General features: G+C 55.7%; 1 protein-coding gene across 1 annotated transcript; it reads right to left on the bottom strand.

Annotated features, from left to right (window-relative positions):
• Positions 1 to 3,720: 3,720 nt before the first annotated feature.
• Positions 3,721 to 21,688, bottom strand: Cacng7 (calcium channel, voltage-dependent, gamma subunit 7). The gene is made up of 6 exons (XM_005414870.2): positions 21,650 to 21,688; positions 18,980 to 19,204; positions 18,426 to 18,512; positions 18,077 to 18,217; positions 5,537 to 5,682; positions 3,721 to 5,386 (listed from the first exon to the last, which is right to left on the bottom strand). The coding sequence occupies exons 2-6, from the start codon at positions 19,173 to 19,175 to the stop codon at positions 5,129 to 5,131; spliced, it is 828 nt and encodes a 275-aa protein (XP_005414927.1). The 5' UTR covers positions 19,176 to 19,204; positions 21,650 to 21,688; the 3' UTR covers positions 3,721 to 5,128.

Below are 21,688 nucleotides of genomic sequence, written 5' to 3' on the forward strand. Positions count from 1 at the left end.
CTTGCCAGGCAGGTGCTGTGCCACTGAGCTAAATCCCCAGCCCTAAACATACTATTTTAATAAAAAAAAAACCTGTGGTTTCCCAAAACATGTGCACGCACGTGTGTGTGTGTGTGTGTGTGTGTGTGTGTGTGTTGGTTTATACTCCTTTGGATTTGGTTTTGGTTTTTGTGGGGGGTTCTTTTGTTTTTGTTTTTTCCAGGTTGGCCTCGAACTCATGGCAATCCTCCTGCCTTGGCCTCCCAAGTGCTGGGATTGTGCTTCATTTTGGTTTTGAGATAGAGTCTCACTATGTAGCCCAGGCTGGCTTTGCACTCACACTTACCCTCCTGCCTCAGCCTCCCGAGTGCTGTGAGGACAGGAGTTTGCTGCTGCACCAGACTGCTCATGGCTTACATTCTTGAAATCTACTCAACGTTGTTTATGAGTTTTTGTTTGTTTGGGGGTGTGCTTGTTTATTTGTTTCTTTGTTGAGACAGGGCCTTGCTATGTAGGGGTTCAGGCTGGCCTCTAACTCATGGCAATCCTCCTGCCTCAGCCTTACAAGTGCTGAGATTACAGGCGTGTACCACCATGCCCAGGTCCACGTTCAGTTTAAAAGCAGAAAGATGGGGTATTCTCTCTCATCATGAAGCCTCCAGACTCTATTCTTCATGAGCGAATAAGACTGAAAAAAGAGGCCAGTGCAATGGCACACGCCTGTCATCCCAGCACTCAGGAGGCTGAGGCAGGAGGATCGTTGCGAGTTTGAGACTAGCCTGGGCTAGAAAGTGAGCTCAAGGCCAGCCTGAACTGCATAGTGAGACCCTGTCTCAAAAAGACAAAAAAAAAAAAAAAAAAGGACCGGAAAAAAATTTCTCCTTTGCGGGCCTTTAAGCAGAGATGCCCTGTCCGCAGCCCACGTTTGCTAACCGCTGGTGTGTGGCACTGTTCCGTAAACAATAGCAGGTAGAGGACAGGGAGTGGAAAGGGCCCCAGACGCCAGCTGCAGCTGGCGGGGTGAGTGCCAGGCCCAGTTCCAGCCGCAGCTTGGCCATCGGCCAGCGTGTGGCCAGGAGAAAGTTCACGGGCCTCTGTCTCTGCCCAGGCTGGTGTGGCAGTGAGTAGCAGACCTCCTTGGGTTGGGGACACAAAGGACCAGGACTGGCATGAAAGCTGCGCATAGGAAGCGCCTGATAAATTATGTGCCCGATTTATGCAGACCTCTGCCCCTCAGCAGCCTTGGAAACGTGAGCCGAGGTATACAAGGGACAGAGATAAAGGTAGAGCACTTACAGTATTCCTGTCACAGAAATGGGTCTGCAGCCGTGCAATCTCATGCCACTTCCAAATCAAACAAGTAGTTGACATTTCACTTAATTCTTTTGATTTTTTTTTTTTTTAGTATATGTGCTGCTGAAGTGGGCACTTTTTGATTCTTATTTGTCCTTTTTCTTTGGCTTCATATATATTTTTAACAGTTCTTTAAGCAGATTTTTTGTATGCTTATTTGTTTACTTGTTTTGTCTTTTTGAGACAGGGTCTCACTATGCAGTTCAGGCTGGCCTTGAGCTCACTTTGTAGCTCAGGCTGGTCTTGAACTCGCAAGGATCCTCCTGCCTCAGCCTCCTGAGTGCTGGGATTACAGATAGGCACCACCATGCCCGTTCTTGTTTGTTGTACTGGGAATCAAACTCATATGAGGCAAGTCCTCTACCACTGACCTACATTTTCAGTCCTTTTAAAAGTTTTTTTTGTGTTTATTTGTTTTCCTTTTGTTTTAATAATTAAACACAAGCTCCCTAAGTTGCCCAGACTATACTAGAACTTGCAATCTTCTGCCTCAGCCTCCTGAGTATTGGGATGACAGGCATGTGCAACCACGCCTGGCTGGTATTTAAAAAAAACATAAACTTTAGGATTTTAGGTTGTTAAATTCCTGACAAAGTCAGCAAATATCCAACACTTAGATCACCTCCTCCCATGCTGCTGGCATGGCAGACAGCACCAATTGATCACCGTGGCAGGCAGCACCAATCAATAGGGACGTTCTTTCCTGCTGAACAAACCTTCAGCGCCCTCCTAACACAGTCCCAAGCAGCCAGTGTGAATCAATTACTTATAACAAAAAAAGCTGAAACATATTTGCCATTGCAAATCTCAAGCATGACCTTCAGAAATTCCTGGAATCATGGAAAATGACTCAGAATGCTTCCCTGGGGAGTCCGGCCCTCCTGAATATGAATTCTTTCCTGCGAACCTACCCACACCACCCTCCTCCTTGTTCCAGAGGGATTTGGAATCCTTCTAAACCACCCTCCCTTTTTTTTTTTTTCTCCCCCAGAAAAGGAAACTGAAGCCCCAGAGATTAGAAGACTTGCTCAAGGTCACAGGATGAGTGAGCATGCGATCTGTCGTAGTGAGATACGGCAGCTGATAAGGTGGACTCCGGAGTACACAGGCCCGGGCATGGAGTGTGTTTTGCACCTTACCAGCTGGGTGACCTCCCATTCTGTGCCTCAGGTTCCTCATCCATAAAATGGGCTGCTTGATTCCCAGGGGGCCTCCATCATGTGGCTGTGGTGGGAACATTTCCAGCTGGGATGTGGTTCTGATCTTGCACTTCCTACCCCGTAAGGGGATAAGTAGATCTAGACAAGGGTTTGTGGTGTGTGTGTGTGTGTGTGTGTGTGTGTGTGTGTGTGTAAGGGGGGCTGGTGCTATGCTTCCCTCCAAATACCTTAGGAGTCAGCTTCCTGCAGTGGGGTGCAGCTCTTTGCTAAAGCACTCGCCTAGCACACAAGAGACCTGGAGCTCCACCCCAGCCTTGCAAAATACAGAAATAAATAAGAATAAGAAAGATTTCTCATGAAGCTGGGCGTGGTAGCGCATACCTGTAATCCCAGCACTCAGGAGGCTGAGGCAGGAGGGTCGTTGTGAGTTCGAGACCAGCCTGGGCTACAAAGTGAGCTCAAGGCCAGCCTGAACTGCATAGGGAGACGCTGTCTTGAAAAGACAAAAACAAAACAAAACAAAACAAAAAACCCAGAAGGATTTCCATGAAGAGCCTCATCAAACATCTGGGCTGCTGTGGATCCCCAGGGTGAGGTCCCAGGCCCCAGCGCCTCTTTCTGACCCACGCTCCCCGCAGAAAGAGTGCTCCTTCCGCGCAGGCCCTGTGGTGTCCGGGGGATCCTGTTCAGAAGGAAACCGTCTGGCGCGGGTAATTGTGCAGCAAATGGCAGCAGTTGTTCCTCCACAGGCGACGGCGTGGAGCAGGAGGAAGACCTGCTGCTCCCCGCGCCCGGAGCTCGCGTCTGGAGCCAGGCTTCCCGGTAGCTGAGGCTGTGGGTTCTGCGTGTGACCCCGATGGGCCTTGTGCCGCTCTGCCCCTGTGCACGGTGTGGCACAGACAGCAGGGGAGGGGTGCAGTGATCAAGGTGGGTATTCCAGCTCCCAGCTCCCCCAGACGCAGGGAATTGCACCACACGTCTATACCAACAAATGCAGAAAGAAGTTCCACTCGGGGAGAGACCAGTGACGCGGTGCCTGAGCGGTCACAGTGATCCCGAGAGCTCATTCTTGCCGACCCTGTCCGTGTGCTAATCTCACACTTCACGCTGAATTATAAAGAGCCGCGAAATCGCTTTCTTCCGCAACGCTGGCCGTCGCCCCACCCGGGTGGGGGTACCTGGAGTTACACCCCTGTACCCCGTCCCGCCCTCCGGCCAGGCGGACACGTGTTTGAAATAAAGTTTATTGAAGTTTCTGTCAGTATTTACATATGATACACGGTAAATAACAGAGCCAGGCCCCCCGCCCCCCGCCCCTCCCCCCAGCCTCGTTAAAAATCGCTGCGCGAGACGGGTTAACTGCTGCCCCCCAGATGCAGACTAAAAGCCCCGGCCCCCGCCCTCCCCCCACCCCGGGGCCCCTCTGCTTCCGTGTACGACGCTGTGCTACTCGCCCGCCCTGGACGCGGGGGGCGATGGTCTGGGGACCTCTCCCTCCCCCCACCTGTCCAAAGGGGAGCGTGGGCCTTGACAGAGGCCAGAGTGGGGGTCTGAGATGGAGGAGAAGCTGAGCCAGAAGTGGAAGACCAGGCGAGGGGGCGTGGACCCCCGCTACTGCCCCTCCCTCCCTCGACGGGGCCTCGAGGGGGGACGGGCGGGCACGGCACCCCGGGACCCAGCCTCGCGCTTGGGGCGCTCGGGGCGCTGGCTGGACGCTCCAGGGCTGTGGACCGGCGGGTGCAGGGAGAAGGGAGCGTGGGCGGAGGAGTGGGGGTGGGGAAGGTCGGGGTGTCCCAGGGGAGCGAGGGGGCGCAGCCCAGCCTCTCCCAGGCCTGCACCCCATTACCCCAGCACCGCAGCACCCCAGGCCAGGCGGCGCGGTGCCACGGGAGAGGGGCGGGGCGGAGGGGAGGAGAAGGCGAGCGGCATTCCTGGTGGCTGCCGACCGCACTCTCCAGCCCGGCGCCCCGCGGGTGAGCCGGAGGTTGGGGGGCTGCTGGCCAGGAGGAGCAGATTCCTCCTGGGGAGGGGAGGGGCCGGGGAAAGGGGCGGGATGGGGCAAATGGAAGGGACCAATGAGGAGGAGAGATTGGAAAGGGGTGGGGCTACTGAAATGAGGCAGAGTGATGAGGCGGTGCAGCACCCTCTAGAGGGGAGGAGCCATTCAAATAAGGGACGGTGGGCGTGGCCTAGCAACGGGCCTGCTTGGCTCCCTGTAAAGGGAGGAGCTATTAAAAGGAGGGGTGGTGGGCGTGGTCTAGTGACGCGGCAGGGCAGCACCCTCTAAAGAGGAGGAGCTATTGAAATGAGGGGCCGCGGGCGTGGTCTAGCAGTGGGCAGTGTCCCACCCTATAAAGGGGAGGAGCTATTGGATAAGGGGGGAGGTGGGCGTGGTCTGCATTGATGAGCCGACGGCGCCCTCGAGAGGAGCTGCTGAATTCGAGTGGTGGGCGTGGCCTGCGGTGGCGGTCGGGCGTCCTCGAAGGGCGGAGCTATTCATGAGGGCGTGGCCTGCGGTGATGGGGCCGCCAGGCGCCCTTCTCCTGGGAGCGAGGGACCGCAGAGCCGAGGCACCCGCGGAGGGCCCGGGAGGAGTGGCAGGGCGAGGGGCCGCGGGGCGGGACTCCGCGCCGGCCTCAGCAGGGCGAGGTGGAGATGTGCAGGTGGTCCGGGTACTTGATGGCCGGGGGGTAGTTCTGCGTCATCTGGATGGACACGTCGCTGGAGATGTCCGAGGGGCTGCGGCCTCGGCGCCAGGCCTCGGGCTGCAGGAACTGGCCCGAGTAGTCGGAGCAGTCGCTGAGCCGGGGGCGGTAGAAGGCCGGGTGCGGGCGGTACATCTCCTCCTCGGCGTAGCGCTTGGTGAACAGGTACACCGACATCACGCCGGCCCCCTAGGGCGCAGGGCAAAGGCAAGGTCCCCGGTCACCCCGGGCCGGCGATCAGGGTGCCCAGCCCCCCTCCTCCAGGAGCCCGGGCGGTGCAGCTCCCGGCCCCACCTCCTCCCCTGCCCTTCCGCCTCCAGGCCGGGCCCAGGACGTCACCTCTTTCAGCAGGAAGGAGGAGGCAGCGAAGGCAAAAGACCACCCGTAGCGATAATGAAAGTACTGCTCCGAGCTGCTGGGCCTGTTCATGACCTCGTCATTGATGCTGGAGATGTAAAGAACCAAGCCCACCACCAAGGAGAGGCCTGGAGGAATAGAGGGGGGACAGAGGGGTGCCCCTGGGCATTAGAAGGAGAGCCCAGGCCTAGCCCACTGCCCTCCCGCCACCTTGCTCCCGGACAGAGCCGGTCCGTCCATGCGGCTGTAACGTGGCAGCAGTCACAGAAACACGGCTGGCGGGAGGAGCTCGGAGCCACCCCGAGGAGCCAGGCGTCCATGGGAAGGGCCCCAGGGAGCCAGGGAAGATTCAGGGCGGAGGAGGGGCCTAGACAGGCCAGGGTGTGAGCCGGGCCTTTGGAGCTGGCTGGTGCTGGCAGGAGGCCCGGAGTTGGGACATTCTAGAGGAGGACGGTGAAGCCTACATGGGGCCTCGTGGGTACTGATCTCAGCGGCATCCTAAGGATGGCCGCTCTCCGCGCCCTGCTCTGGGCTGGCTGCTGCTCTGTAGCACTCGAAAGGCACCCCAGCTCCGGAAGGAGACTCACGCTCTCCTCGTGGGGCTGAGGAGACCCACAGGGAGAGGGTGGGAGGAGGGGTCTGATGGAGGATTTTCGGAAGGCAAACATCACTTTCGCAAGGTGGACTTGGCTTCCAGCATCAGCCGTGCCCAGGGCAACCTGGGAGAGTGGCGTGGCCAGCCCTAACCTGCTCAAACTGAGGTTTATTGGCCCCGGAACCCCACGGAGGAGCACCGTGTGCCCAGCACACCCAGGACACACCCGAATCCCTTCCGCTGTCCGCCAGGAGGATCAACATCCATCCCAGCACACTTTCTGTCTCTGTCTAGCTCCCCAGCGAGGGCTGGCTTTTAATCACTAAAGGGTTGGAAAATAAGTCAAAGGAAGCGTAATGTTTTGCAGCCTGTAGGAAGTCTATGAATCTCACTTAGCAGTTCTTCAAAACAGAAAAGATAGCGGGCTGGGGATTTAGCTCAGTGTACAGCACCTGCCTGGCAAGTGCAAGGTTGTGAGCTCGATTCCTGGTACCGGAAAAAAAAAAACAAAACAAACAGACAAACAAAAACAGAAAAGATAGAATTACCATAGGACCCAGCAGTTCCACACCTAGGTGCACACCCAAGAGACTTGACAGCAAGTGTTTACACAACAGTGTGTACGTGAATTGTTTGTAGCAGCCCTGCTCATAACAGCCAAAAAGTATAAACAACCCAGAGGTCTGCCAGTGGATGGATAAAAGAAACACAGTATACCAACGAGGAGTATTACACAGCCAGCAAAAGGAGTGAAGACTGATTTACACTACACAGGGATGGATCTAAACTACTGTGCTCTGTGCACAAAAACACAAAGGAGCACAGACGATGTGACCCTGCCACAGTGAGGGGACCGGAATAATCGCATGCATGCAGACAGGAATAGGTGGGTGGAGGCCCGCAGGAGGATGGACATGGGTCGGCTGGATGTTAAAAGAATGAGCGGTTTCTTTGATGGGGGAGTGATAGTGAAATTAGCTCAGGGGAAGTATGCACAGCCTCGTGAAGCTACTGAAAACCGCTCAGTTCTGTGAACTGTACCATATGCGAATTACACATTTTAAAAGTATGTGAAGTTTGCTGGGCGTGGTGGCACATGCCTATCATCCCAGCACTCGGAAGGCTGAGGCAGGAGGATCGCCATTTGCTACACAGTGAGTTCAAAGCCAGCCTGAACTATTGTACTGAGACCTTTTCTCAAAAACAAAAGTATCCGAACTTCAAATTTCTGTACCTGCTAATAAAATGCCATAATAAAAGGCCGTGGGCACACGGCCACACCGTTTGCTCACCTATAGCCTGGGACGGCTTTCTACTGCCTGGGGAGAGCTGAGCCCCGCAACGGGGACTGGGCGGACACTCGAGGCACGAAGGCTCGTGACCTGGCTCCTGGGAGAGAAACTCTGTGGACCTCCGAGCCCACCGGGTCCTGCCAGCCTCACCAGGCGCTTGCTGCCTTCCACTGCTCCGGCTCCTGACTGCCTGCTCCACCTCGAATGCCTGGACACACTTCCGCCTGAGGCTGTCCTACCCGAATGCCTTCCCCCCGTGCCCCGGGTCTGTCTCTTCCCTTCCTTCAGACTGCTCCATCCTTGTCTCCTAACACAGACCTCCTAGGGTCTCCCTGCTTAAAAAACAAAACAGCCTGGCACGGTGGTGCATGCCTGTAATCCCAGCACCTGGGAGGCTGAGGCAGGAGGATCGCCTCCAGTCCCAGGCCAGCCTGGGCTACATGGGGAGATGCTGGCTCAAAAATGAAAGACTCAGTTAATCAATTAAAACAAAGTTAAACTAGACAAAGCTCCCTCAGTCAAGCTAAACGCAATGCTGAGGGGAATTCTGTGGAGAAGCCATTCCACAGTGATCAAAGGGTCTGGGGGTCCAGAGCATCACCCTGTACCACAAGCAGGACGCAGGAGGACAGGTCCCACAGAGCGGGTGCTGGCACCTCACAGAACCACAATGGCTCCATCCCATCTCCTGCAGCCCACATGTGGGACTCCCCTGCACATGCAAGGTTACTCTGGTGTCACCAGGGAGTGACAGGCTGCAGGGGCTGATGCCCTCGCAGAGTGAGGACAGGGATCTGGCATGCATCTGAGCACTGCAGAATGAGAGGCTGGGTGATCACTCCAGACATCACCGCACAACCAGAGAGTAATGTGCAAAGGAGCACACAGTGCGCCATCTTGTTTTTGAGACAGAGTTTCTTTCTTGTAGCCCAGGCTGGCCTCAACTTACAGGGATCCTCCTGACTCAGCCTCCCAACTGGTGGGATGGCAGGTGTGTGCCACCACGCCAGGGTCTGTGTGCTGCTTTTTCAGCAGGAAAAATGGTGTATAAAAATACACAGGCACATCTGCTTCCTTTCGCAGAGAGGCATAGAAAAGAAAAGAAACAAATGTGGCCGGTTGTCGTCAGGAGGTAGGTGCGAACAAGGACGAGATGGGAGTATGTATTTTTATACAGACTAAACAAGATGGAGGGAAGCTAAGAATACAGATGAATGTGGTGGTGTGGGCCTGTAATCCCAGCTCTCAGGAGGCTGAGGCAGGAGGATGGTTGTGAGTGCTAAGCCAGTCTGGACTACATAGTGAGACCCTGTCTCAAAAAATAAAATATAAACAGAAATGAATGATTCTAATTTTATACCAAATATGATCACAGGGAGGGACATGATCCCAATAACTTTGAACACAGTTTTTGGATTATGTAGCTCAGCTGGAAGATCTGCAAAGAAATCTTGAAGTTCACTTAGCAGGCTTTTGTTGGGAGTGGTCTAAGGGCAGCAGGTCTGAGATTATTTCATAAGACTGAGCAAGGGGCCAGGGATATAGCTCAGTGGCACAAGCGCCTGCCTGGCAAGTGCAAGGTCCTGAGTTTGATTCCTAGTAGCCCCCCAAAAAAGACTGAGTAAGCTATTAAAGCTCCTGCTGCCTTAGGGAGCTGGCGTTTCTCATTCGGAGGTGAAGGAGGTACAAAGAACAGGGCAAGGGCATGGTGGCACATGCCTGTAGCTTCAGCACTTGGGAGGCTGAGGCAGAAGGACTGCCGAAAGTTCGAGGCCAGCCTGAGATACCATCTCTAGACATATATTCTTAAACATATGTATACAGACATGCTGTGTACATATAGAATACATTTGCATGTGTGTGCACAAACACACACACACACACACACACACACACGCGCGCGCACCTGCATGTCATTTGCAAACACTTCCTCCAATCAGCTCAGAGAATGTCCAAGCCACTTTGTTGTTGAACCACAGTACAGAAATCACTTTCAGTGGGGCTGGGGATTTAGCTCAGCGGCAAAGCGCCTGCCTGGCAGGCGCAAGGTCGTGAGTTCAGTTCCCGGTACCAGAGAAAAACCAAAAAAAAAAAAAAAAAAAAAAAAAAAAAAAAAAAAAAAAAAAAAAAAAAAACATAAAAATAAATCACTTTCAGGAGGCTTAGTAGTGCAACCCTGCACCTAAATCACAGCCCAAACTTAAAATGCACCAGTTCTCCCAGTGCTGTCTTTGGCAGTCATTTTCTCCAGTTTGGGATACAATATGGGGTCTTGCTTTGAGGTTCTTACTCTATCTCTTTAGTCTCCTGTCTTACATTCTCAGATCTGTTTCTCCTTAAAGGAGCAAGCGGTGCAGCTGTGTTCACGCTGAAAGGCTTTGCTAATAAGATAACCCGCCGCATCCATCCTGTCGCCGGCCTCTACCATCCTCCTCCTCCCCGCCTGACTTCCTGGCTGCCCCAGGCCCTGGGCAGCAGCGATACTGCCCCTTCCCTCTGCAGCTGTCTGTCTCCTCTGCCGTCCCCTCAGCCCCGACCCCTCTCCTGTCTCCACCATCTCTGATAGACAGGTCAGAACGTTCTCCTTTGAATCGGGGTGACACTTGGAACAGAACGAGAGACGGCCTGCAGGCCACCCGGGTCTTAACCTCTCCTCCGCACCCTTCTAGGAGGAGCTAAGCATCGTGCGTCTCTCACGCCCGCCTGTCCGCCTTCTTCCGGGGCCCTCCTGAAACCGAGCACGCAGCTCCCACCACTGGGGGCCCCCTGAAACCAAGGTGCCTCCCATGTCTGCTTTCTTTCTTATTTTTTTTTTTTTTGTGTGTGTGTCTTTTTTTGAGACAGGTCTTGCTATGCAGGTCAGGCTGGGCTTGAGCTCACTTTGTAGCCCAGGCTGGTCTCGAACTCGCAACGATCCTCCTGCCTCAGCCTCCCTACTGCTGGGATTACAGCCGCGCCCAGCTTGCCTGTGGTATCTCAATAGGAAAATCACAGCGGTGCCTCTGGCTTTTCCTGCCCATTACATTTCACCTAAATGTCATCAAACTAGACATTACTTCTGGTTACAGGAAACCTGGGAAGAGCAGTAAGTTATGGGAGGAAGCAATCAAACCATCCGGGAGGGGTTTGCATGGCTCCCCAGTCCTGCGGTCCCCAGCGACCAGCACCAGTCAAGCTGAAGACCCCAGCCAGTGACCGGCTTGCGCTCACCGAGACAGAGGACAGAGCCAGGCCCCGAGCCCTGGTGTCACGCGGGCCAGGGACCGCACCACCTACCCACAAAGCCCAGGGGAGAGGAAGAGCCCGGACCCGGCTGTGCCTGGACCCTGGTGTTCAACAAAATCCAGAGAAGGGGTGTGGAAACCCCGCTGTGGAAAGCGTGCTGGAGAAGCTTCAGGGCACTGCATCCCACACCACAATGGCCGCATTTCCCCAACAAATCAATTAGGACCCACACAGGGCCTGTCTGAGGCTGAAGGAGGCTTCTGAGATCCATCACTCCGACGCGCATGTGAAATTTGGGTCCTGATTTGCAACAAACTGAGCGTAAAAAGGCATTTATGAGTGGTGCGGGCAGACAGAACACCAGGCGGGTATTAGGCAATGCGAAGTAATTACCCTGATTTTCCCACGCCTGATAGCGGCGAGATGGCTGTAGTAAATAAAGGAGTAGCTCTCCCTCAGAGAGCTACTGAAATATTTGTGGACAAAATGAGTGGCTGTCTGGGGCCGACTCTAAAATAAGGTAGCGAAGTACAGGAAGGGGACATGGGTGTGTGACTAAATAAAGAGCCGCCATATGCTGGGGATGGCTGGAACCGAGGGAAGGGTGCACGGGATTCCCTACACTCTTCCTTCTGTATTTTCAGGGTGAAATGCATTTTAAAAAGTCAAGGTTGTAAAAAAATACACATAGAGTGGCAGAAGTTGTCTCGACTAGAACAGACTCGGGAATAAATGGCTCGAGTGAGCCTGACTCAAGCCCGCTTCTGGGGTGAACTGAAGACTTCCTTTGCCTTCATTTCCTTCCTTTCTTTGTTTCCTTCCTGCCCTGCCTGCCTGCCTGCCTTCCTCTCTCTCTCTTTCTTTATTTCTCTGTTTTTCTCCTTCTCTTCCTCCTCCTTCCTCTCCCCCTCTCCCTCTCTCTCTTGCTCTTTCTTTCTGCTGAAGACCAAAACCCAGAGCCTTACAGGTGCTAGAAAAGTGCTTTACCACTGGCCTACACCCCCAGACCTAAGAAAGACACTCTTGTATCTCTAGAGGTAACTGGGACAGTGTGAAGTGGAGGAAATTATATTGTAGAATTACTGTCACCTTTCTAGGCGTGGTAACTGTCATGCATGTGAATGTCCGTATCCTTAAAAGATTCACACTAACACTTTGGGGTTTTTTTATTATAATTTTTTGAGACAGGGTCTCCTTATGTAGTTCAGGTTGGCCTTGAACTCAGAGTGGTCCTCCCAAGTGCTAGCATTACAGGTTTGTGCCACTACAGCCAGCCACACTAATGTTTTTTTTAAAAGAAATAAACTACAATGATGCCTGCAACTTACTTTCAAAGGACAATGACCCCCACCTCAAAGAAAAGTGTGTACGGTGTGTGTAAGAAAAAAAAGCAGAAGAGGAGGACAGAAGCGATTCACAAGGTATGTGTAAAGGCTGGGTGTGGTGGCACACACCTGTAGTCCCAGCATATAGGAGGCTGAGGCAGGAGGATCTCTGTGAGTTCAAGACCAGCCTGGGCCACATGGCAAGACACTGTCTCCAAAAAAAAAAAAACACCAAAAAACCCACAGGGGTGTGTGTGTGAGAGAGAAAGGGTGGGGCTCACGCCGGTAATCCCAGTGCTTGGGAGGCTGAGGCAGGGGGATCTTTGTGAGTTAAGAGACCAGCCTGGGCTACCAAGTGAGCTCAAGTCAACCTGAACTGCACAGCGAGACCCTGTCTCAAAAAGGCAAAAATAAATAAATAGATAGATATAGAAGTTGGGGTGCAGTGCAGAGGGGTGGGGTATAATCACAGCGCCCTGTCACTCGCTCCTTCTTTCTCTAAAGTGCTTCCCCAGCCAGCAGCACATTCGCTGTTCCTCACCCTGTACTGTCCCCTCCACCCCACCAGGACCTTGGGAACCCACAGGGCCGGGATCCCCTCTGACACAGCCTGCAGCACAGAATGGGCCTGGCCGAACCGTGAGTACTTGCATGAACGGACCTGCTGAAAAGGCTCAAGCTGGGCATGGTGGAAAACGCCTGTAATCCCAGCACTCGGGAGGCTGAGGCAGGAGGATCATTCGGAGTTCAAGACCAGCCTGGGCTACAAAGTGAGCTCAAGGCCAGCCTGAACTGCAGAGCAAGACCCTGTCTCAAAAAGACAAAGAAAAAAAAAAAAAAAAACAAAATGAAAAGGCTCATTCTTGGGTCTCACCTGTTTAACCCACACCAAATCCCATTCCTCCATCCCGTCTGTGAACGAACCATCCCTTGCTCCGGGCTGAACACCGCTCCCGATTCCAGTATCCCTTTCTTCTTTCACAGCTAGAGAATGAACTCAGGGCCTCCGCACTAAGCTGCATCCCAGATTCTTTTTTTCAATTTATTTTTAGTTTTGAGACAGAGTCTTAAAAAATTGCCAAATTGCAAAAAAAAAAAAAAAAAATTGCTAAATTGCCCAGACTGGACTTGAACTCGTGATCCTCTGGCCTCAGCTCCTGAGCGCTAGGATGACAGCACCACTGTGCCTGGCATATTCCCTAATTTTGGTACAGGGGAGTCCATGGAGTGTCTCACAGGGGACAGGGACCTGGGACAGGTCGTGCCAGGTGACCAGGGTCACAGAAGGAAGCCCAGAGATCGCACTCACCCAGGTGCCTAGGTCAGGCTAGGGTCACCTCAGCTCTCTGCCATCCATCCGGGTGTCCCCTCATCATGTCCACTCTGCTTCCTTTGCTTTTTTTCTTTTTCTGAGAGAGGGCCTTGCCTTGTTGCCCAAGCTGGTCTCTGCTCACAACCCTCCTGCCTCAGCTTCCTGACTAGTGGGTCCACTTCACTTCCTGAATCCTTCCTAAGTTAAAACCAGTTTAGGAGCTGCCGATTTAGCTCAGCGGCATAAGCACCTGCCTGGCAAATGCAAGGTCCTGAGTTTGATTCCCGGTACAAACAAACAAACCACTTTTTGCAAGCCAGGTATGGTGTGGCACACCTGTGATCCCAGCACTCTGGAGGCTGAGGGAGGGGGGTTGAAGCAAGTTTGAGGCCAGCCTGGACTATACTGGCTTCAAGGACAGAGAGACCCTGTCTCAGAAAAACAACAAAAACAAAAAAATACTCTTTGCATCCTGAAGTCCTCCACCCCAGTTCAGGCCTCATTCTCTACATGTGTATCACTGCTCCAGATCCTCATCTTCTCACATCAGATGTGGTTCCTCCCCAAGCCCAGAAGAGGCTATTCCTTTGTGCTCCATATTCTTCCATAGCTCCCTACTTCCCACGGGAGAAGGCACCCCTGCTCCAGCCTGACACCAGGCCCTCACCCTCAGGTCCCCTTTCAACCTAGACAGGGGACAGGGGACCCACACTCCACATCGCAGTTCTAAACAATAAATTCTCCAAGAGGGAGCCAGGAGCAGAAGGAAGGAACAAACATTTCCAACAACGAGGAATAAACTTTTTTGGGGGAAATACTGAACCCAGGGACTTCACACTGAGCTACACCCCCTAATCCTTTATTATTACTATTTTGAGGTAGGGTCTCACTAAGCTGCCCAGGCTGGGTTTCAACTTGGGATCCTCCTGCCTCAGCCTTCTAGAATGTAGTAACTCGTTTTTACCCTTGTTTTTCCTCTCTGGCCACTTTAAGTGTCTGATTTTGCAAAACTAACCTTCCTTTCATCTTTTCGTTCCTCTCCCTCTGCAACCCAACTCTTCTACTCTCTGTCTCCACCTCCTCAATTGCATCCGCTCCACTTTCCTTAGCTAGCAGTAGGCAAAAATCACCTACGTTCCACGCCAAACAGACCCGACCCACTGGGCCTGCGCACAATACGGTTTCAGGACCATGGACAGCCGCGCCGTCCCGGCCCTCCCTTACAGCGCTGTGAATTCCTTCCATACTTAGCACTTTCCCTTTTGTACTTGGGACCCTCCCCGCTTTCAGCATCAGCTTCCACACACCTCCTCCGGAGAGCACTCCCTGATCATGCCCCATGCCACCCTGCTGTGTCGGGTTAACACCCGACCCTCACCCAGAGCCACTCTACACGCAACGCCTCACACCAGGCAGGTCCGCCACGCCCTGCGGACAGAGAGCAGCACACGTTCGAAAAGATCCCTGCCCTTTCAGAGTTCACCTCTGGTACAAGGAGACTGGAAACAGGTCATAAGAACAGCGGTACGGACTATGTACCATCGCACCCGCTAGGGAGGGGAGCGCAGGTCAGCACTAGGAATTGTCAGAAAAGGCAGCTCGGAGGAGGAGCCGGCCAGAGCCCTGGGAGGAGCTGGGGAAGAGCCCCGGCGGGGAGAAGCAAGCATGCCCATCCCAAGGCAGGGCCGCATCCGCATTCCCCATGCGGAGTGCCAGTGGGTCAGGCGATGAGGTCAGCGAGCTGAGCGGCAGCCAAGTCCTGAGGACCTTGTGGGCTGGGCGAGGACGCGGGACGCATCCCGAGCGCAGCGGGGACTCGCCAAAGGGGGCTACACGGAGACAGGCTGCACCTGGCTTTGCTTAGGACTCAGCCGCCGGCGCCAAGCACAGGGCCGGGCACCAGGGTGGGTGACCGAGACGCGCGTCACGTTCGGGGGTGAGGTACAGACGGGGCATGCGCAGGCATCGCTCTCACGGCCTGGAAAAGGAAAATCAATGCCCTCTGGCTTTGTCCCTGCTGCCCAAGCACAAGCAACCAGTCATGGGCTCTATTGACCGCTTATCAATACCCAGCTCTCTCACAGCTGCCCAGCTCTACGCCCACAGCTCCAGCCTGGCACTGCCCGCACCCTGCAGAGCCCCCTCCTCTGCCGTCTGCTTCCGGTCTCTCTCCCAAGCCCGTCCCCAGAGCAGGCTGCGGGGCGAGGTTTACACCCAGCGTGACTCTCACGCTGCCCGGAGCTACACGGCAGCTCCATGCCAATTCCATCGCAAGGACCTGGCTTGTGTTTGCCAATCTCAGGCCACCCTCATCTCCTTCTCCAAGGCCTGGCACCCTCAGGGGAAGTTGGGGTGACTGAGCCTGATCACTGTGCTCTGAGATCTAAGGTGCCGGTGTGATGTTCCCCCTTGTGCTTTTCTTTTAACTTCCTTCATGTCTACGATTTCTAACGTTAGCAAGGCAAGACAGTGCCCTGGTGAGGCACCCTGGGTTGGAATACTGCTTCCACTGCCAGGAAATTTAACCTCCAGGAGCTTCCGCTGCTTCCATGTCAAGACGGAGACATGAATGCTACCTCCCGAAACACAAAAACAAAAACCAAAACAAAAACTGGTGCCCACATGACAGGGTCAAGAATAAAAAACTTAATTTCTAGAACTCAGAACTGCCTGGCCCCTGCCACCCCATAAAGTTGTAGTTACCACTACCGCTTACTGAATCATTTATTCATACCGCACACGCACAGCCTAGGTACTTTATATCCATGAAGAAGCTCAGTGTTGGCCAGTTAGCTACCATCTGGCCCGCCACGTAGTTTTGTACGGTTTGTAACCTAAGTGTGGATTTTGCATTCTTTACAACTGGCGGGGGTCAATCAAGGGTATCTCGCGGCACACAGAAATTACCTTGCATTCCAACTTCAGGGTCCACAACACAAGTATTGTGAGCAACAATTCCACCAGGGAAGACTTTTTTTTTTGGGGGGGGGGTTTTCTCCGGTACCGGGAACCGAACTCACGACCTTGCGCTTGCCAGGCAGGTGCTTTTGCAGCTGAGCTAAATCCCCAGCCCCTAGGGAAGACTTTTATGCCGGTCTTTCTAGCTACAGTGCCTGGCAAGTTGAGGACACGTGGGTGATCCCTTGGGTTTGAGCAGATATACTATGAAGTAAACCCAGGGAGAAATCAAACAGTAACACTCAGTTTCACCCCCAGTGCTGGGTCAGAAGTCTGACCTCCAGCCTGACGCTGGCTAGCTGGCTCCCGGGGCAGCGTGTGAGCACACACTTGGAATCAGAACACCCGTGTTTTGGGTTCCTGCTCTGCCATTAACTAGCTGTCCCCGCTCCCAGCCCACTTCCATTTCCGTGTCTGCAGACAATGGGGCATTCCTTCTAATCTCTAGGGTAGGTTGAATAAAACTCCCCATGCTACCTACTCCTGCCCCACTTTCTCTCTCTCTCTAGGCCACTATTTTCCATCTGAAAAATGATGAGACCTTTTTGCTCTGACACTCCCGGATCATATCCTACGTGTCTTATTTTAGCTCAGTGTCTGGCTCCACACACCGTGATTCAAGCCTGCGCCGAGGTTGCACCCTGCTTTCGCTGGAAAAGGTCTCACCAGGCTGGGTTGAAGGCAGGCTGGGGGAGGTTTGGTCTCGGGAGAGCTGGGTGCAGAGCAGGAGGAGACCGGGGGAGGGGACACTGGAGATCAGTGCGCGACTCTTTACGCAGCCTGCTGGGAAGTGGGACCGGGGTGCAGGCTACGGGGCACGCGGTGGAGGTGAGATGTACGGCGGGGTGTGTTTATGAACTATCAGCTCAATTGCAAGGGCCTGATTTGAGGTTTTTTCCAGTACCGAGAATCGAACTCATGACCTTGCACTTGCCAGGCAGGCGCTGTGCCGCTGAGCTAAACGCCCAGCCCCCTGATTTGAGTTTAATTAAATCATGGTGTCCACATTTGAACCAAACTGGAGAACTGAGTCAGAATGAGCTGGCCGGGCTGGGTTGGTGGGTTCGGGTGTGTTGCCCTCCACGGCCCTGTGCCAGACAGAATGAGGCTGGCCCGAGCTGCGAGCTGGAAGGCGCAGAGAGCGCTTCTCCGGAGCTCCGGACTCCCCAGTCATCTGGCAAAAGCTCACACTGGTATCTTGGGCAACTCCCTGCTGGATCTCAAACCTCCCCTTCATCAGGTGAGAGCTAAGAATAGCGCCTAGGTAGAGACGTTCTGAGACGAGACCGATCACACACGCAAGAGCCCTGCACCTCACGATAAAGAAAAAACTACGAAGAAATGCTGAGCCCGCGCGAATGCCATGCATGGCAAAGCGTTTGCGGTGACGCCTAAAACGCACTCTGACGTGCATCGGAAAGAAAAACAAGTAAGAGAGAGTTGATGAGTGATTAGAGGCAAAGGGCCGGACACAGGGTACTGCGAATCCAGTAGAAAGTTCACAACGGACCAGGCAGCGGGGACACGAGCGCTCACTGCAAAACTCTGACTTTTTTGTTTGAAAAAGAAAAGAAAACAGAGTGTTGCTCAGAAAATACGGCGCCTTGTAAACTGTTAATTACTAAAATATCAGTGATGGTTAAAAATACAGGCTCCGGGGGCGAGGCGCATGCGCCTGCCTCCCAGCCTCGGCCTGCTGCGGGCCCGGAGGGCGTGCTCTGCTGCCCACGAAGGGGCACAGCGAGGCCGGAGACCGCAGGGGGCAGCCCTGCCAGGGCCGCAGCGCCCAGCCCTCGGCCCCTCCCCTGGGCTCACCCGAGAGAATGAAGAAGATGCCGGACACGAAGGCCAGGATGGTCCTCTGCGGGCGGATGTGGCCGATGTTGCTGATGACGAAGGCGGTGAACACGAGGAACAGGCTGACCATGGGGAAGGGCGTGGCGGTGCGCACGGTCTCTGGAGGGCGACAGGGGGCGCGGTGAGGGTCTCCCGCGGCCCCGCCCCTTCCTGGGCGTCCGTCCTGTAGGCGCCGCCCCTCGCCCAGGCCACGCCCCCACCGTGCCGCCTTGGAGCCCCACCCTCCGCACACCCCCACCCCCTTCCTCGTCCTGGCCTTTCTCCCAGGACCCCATTTTGCCCGGGCTCCAACGCCCGCTTCCCTCACTCAAAATATTCTCCGTGTTCTCCGTCACCAAGTTGATCTCTGGTTCGAGGAAGTATTCCGAGGCCACGCAGCGCCCCTTCTCCCGACCTGGTGGGGAGGGAGAGACAGAGGCAGGGGTGGGGGAGAGGATGGAGGCTGAGCTCCACAGGGGCGGCGGGGCATAGGGGGTCAGAGGGAGTCCCCAGGGTGGGGGGTGAATGCACCCAAGGGTCGCGGTGTGCTCGGTCTTAGGGGGTGCTTGCGACTTCTTGGGAGCTGCTCTGGGGGAGGGCAGGGGGAGGGCAGGGCTGGACCCCTGGTCCCAAGCGAGGAAGGGGCTGTGGGTCAGCACCGCGGGGTCTTTCAAGAGGAAGAGGCCTGGAGGGAACGGGGCCAGGGCTCCTCGATCCGGAGAATAAAGGGCGAGGCGTGGGGGCTCTGAAAAATCTGCACATCCAGGAGAGGACCAGGACCATTTTCTGGATTCCTGGGACCCAAGGAAAGGGGCTAGGGTTGAGGCCTGAGCGCTCGGGGGCAAGGCGGGACCGGGGCAGTGGAAGGCGTGCGCCATGCACCTGCAAAGAAGCAGACCCGCCAGAGGCCGGCGTGCAGCGCCATCTTGACCTCGGTGGTCTGGTTCTGCGGCAGCACCGTCCCTTCTTCCATGTACAGCCAGTAGTCCGTGCTGACCGCGATGCCCACGAGCAGCAGGCCGCAGGCCCCGAACACGCTGCTCAGCAGTGTCAGGGCGCGGCTGCTGCAGTGACTCATTGTCAGCGGCGGGGGGCGCCCTGCGGGGCCTGCAGGGTGGGAAACGGTGGTGGGGATCTCCGAGGGGACCGCCCAAGCCCCTCATCTCAGGTTGGGACGCTGAACCCTAGCTGGACGGAACAACTCCAAGCCAGAACCTTCTCCAGTCCCACTTCTGGGTCCTGAGCCATGACCCCAGCACTGGCTGGAGATACAGGTGCCCACTCCGAACCTCAGGGATGGGCCCCACAGAATTGCCAACGGGGCCCTGTCTAGCTCGGGCCAGGCCCCAACCCCGGGGAGAGGTTGCCAGATATCGTGGAACTCCAATGACACGCTCTCCTGCCCCGGCCTGAGAGCACAACCTGCATATCAGACCCCACCGGAGTCCCGCCCGCTGAGGCTGAGCTGGTGACTCTGACACTCTTACGATAGCCAGCAGCTTAACTGCAGGACCCAGAACTCCAGCCCTAACCTGAGCCAAGACCCCAGACATGACCACAAGCTCCAAGGAGGGCCTGGCCCCTCCACTTTGAGCCAGGATCTGCAACCCTGGACCCGGGGTATTGCGCTTGGACTTTGTGTGCTCTACAACCTGACCTAACTCCGTGCCTGGACCTGACACATGGGCTGCATCTAGAAAATCAACGGCACCCAGAAAGCCCCCAAACGTGTCGCTAGGCAAGGATCCCTAGCCCTCCGCCCTGGCCTCAGAACCCTGACCTCAGACCTATGCAAGACTTTGAACAGAGGCTCCCACCTAAGCCTCAGCCCTGGGACTTTTATCTTGACCCTGACAGGCAATTCTGGCCCTAAGAACTTCCGCCTCTGACCGGTGCCCTGACCTCCCTCTGGTGCTCCAACTGGATGGCACAGCCACGATGCAGAACCTAGATTCTGGAACTCTCATTCCGCTGTCCCACCCAAAGGCAGGCCGTGAAATGGGGACTCAGGAATTTGTGCACAGGTTGTCAGATCCCAGTACACTGGAACCCAGAAACCTGGAGCCGCGCTGTTGACTAGAGACCCCAGAACGTCAAAACGGTGAGCTGGGACTGTGGGACCCAGCACCCTGACCAGAACCCTCCGGCAAGACAAGGGGCCACCATCCCGGGAGCTAGGAATTGGTGATCTCTGAGGAGAGCACCCCCATCACACGACCCCCAACTCCATACCTGAGATTCCAGACCCCAGTTTCCCATGCGGGGACTTCCAACCACACACCTTGTTCAACAACCAACATGGGACCTGGACCCCAACATGAGACTTCCAAACGAGAAATCCCCAAGTCATAGCTGCGGCTCCCAAATCCAATCAGGGGTTCTCCCAGGACCCCAACTCAGCCTGGGGGCTTCTCAACCTCGAACTGAAGGGCTCTCACTCGTTCACTTGCAGCCCTCACGGCCTCACTTCCTCGCGGGGAAGTCCCCAGTGCCACACGATCCCACGATGTGGGGCTCACCCCTGCACGGTCAGCCTACATCAGCCAGACCTCCAGGTCCTTGAATACCAGCGACACCCATCACCTTGCTACTTGCAAAGTCTGCGACCCCAACAATCAGGACACGAGACCACTTCACCTTTCACCAGAATCCCGAGGGCCTTAAAACTCTGCCCGGCTCCAGTAAGGACCCTGGAGTCTGAGGTCACCCCTCACCCCGCATTCCCAGCGTCCAGAGGCCCCCAGCTGCACCCCTGGCCTCCTGGACGGCTTGGGGACCCGAGTCTGGGAAAGCTGGGGCCGGCTCCTCCTCCCATCCCCCGCCCTGTGGCTCCGGGACTTGACCGCCAGCTGCCTGCTGGCTTCCACCCTCAGCTCGAAACAAGCACCCCAAACCCTTTCATCCGAGGTCTTAGCCCCGGCAGCCGACCTCGGCGTCCCCGTCCGGTGCTCGCGGGCTCCCAGCTGGGACCGGGGCTTCGCACCTGCCCCTCCCCTGGCCCCTCCCTCCGCCCCAGTTCCTCTACCTGGCCGCCAGCTTCCCGGCCTGCAGCCCTCGCTCCTTTGGGACCCTACCCCCAGGCCTGGAGGCTCCTTCCCACCTTCCTCCCAGCCTCCCCATGCAGGGGGAGCCCCCCACACCCCTAAGACCCTGGTCCCCTCAGCCCAAGTCCGAACTCCATCTCCCTTCAGTCTCTTGGGAGAGCGCAACTCTCCCTTCCTCGGGACCCCTTTCCAGACTTATAGCCCGCTCCCCCGGGCCTAGGCCTCCACCCGCACCCGGTCCGCTCTCCCTCGGGCCGGGGCTCGACCCTCGCGGTGCAGCGCGCTGCAACCCCGACACTAAGAGCTCCGTTACCCCGATCCCGGACGCTCGGACCCCGTCCTGCGGGATCTGCCAGGCCCGGAGGTCCCCGCACCGCCCCCCGACACCGCTCTCGGGCGCCCCAACCCCCGGGATCCCGCCCGAAGCTGCTCGGACCACCCTGAGCCCCACCCCGGCCGGCGGCCTCCTCTCCGGGCGCCCCCAGCCCCCAGGGCTCTCCCCGCTCACCTCGCTCAGGGCTGGGCGCACGCTCTGGGCCGCGGGCCC

This window comes from Chinchilla lanigera, unplaced genomic scaffold, assembly GCF_000276665.1.
Source record: "Chinchilla lanigera isolate Chin_1 unplaced genomic scaffold, ChiLan1.0 scaffold00203, whole genome shotgun sequence".
Taxonomy (NCBI): Eukaryota; Metazoa; Chordata; class Mammalia; order Rodentia; family Chinchillidae; genus Chinchilla; species Chinchilla lanigera.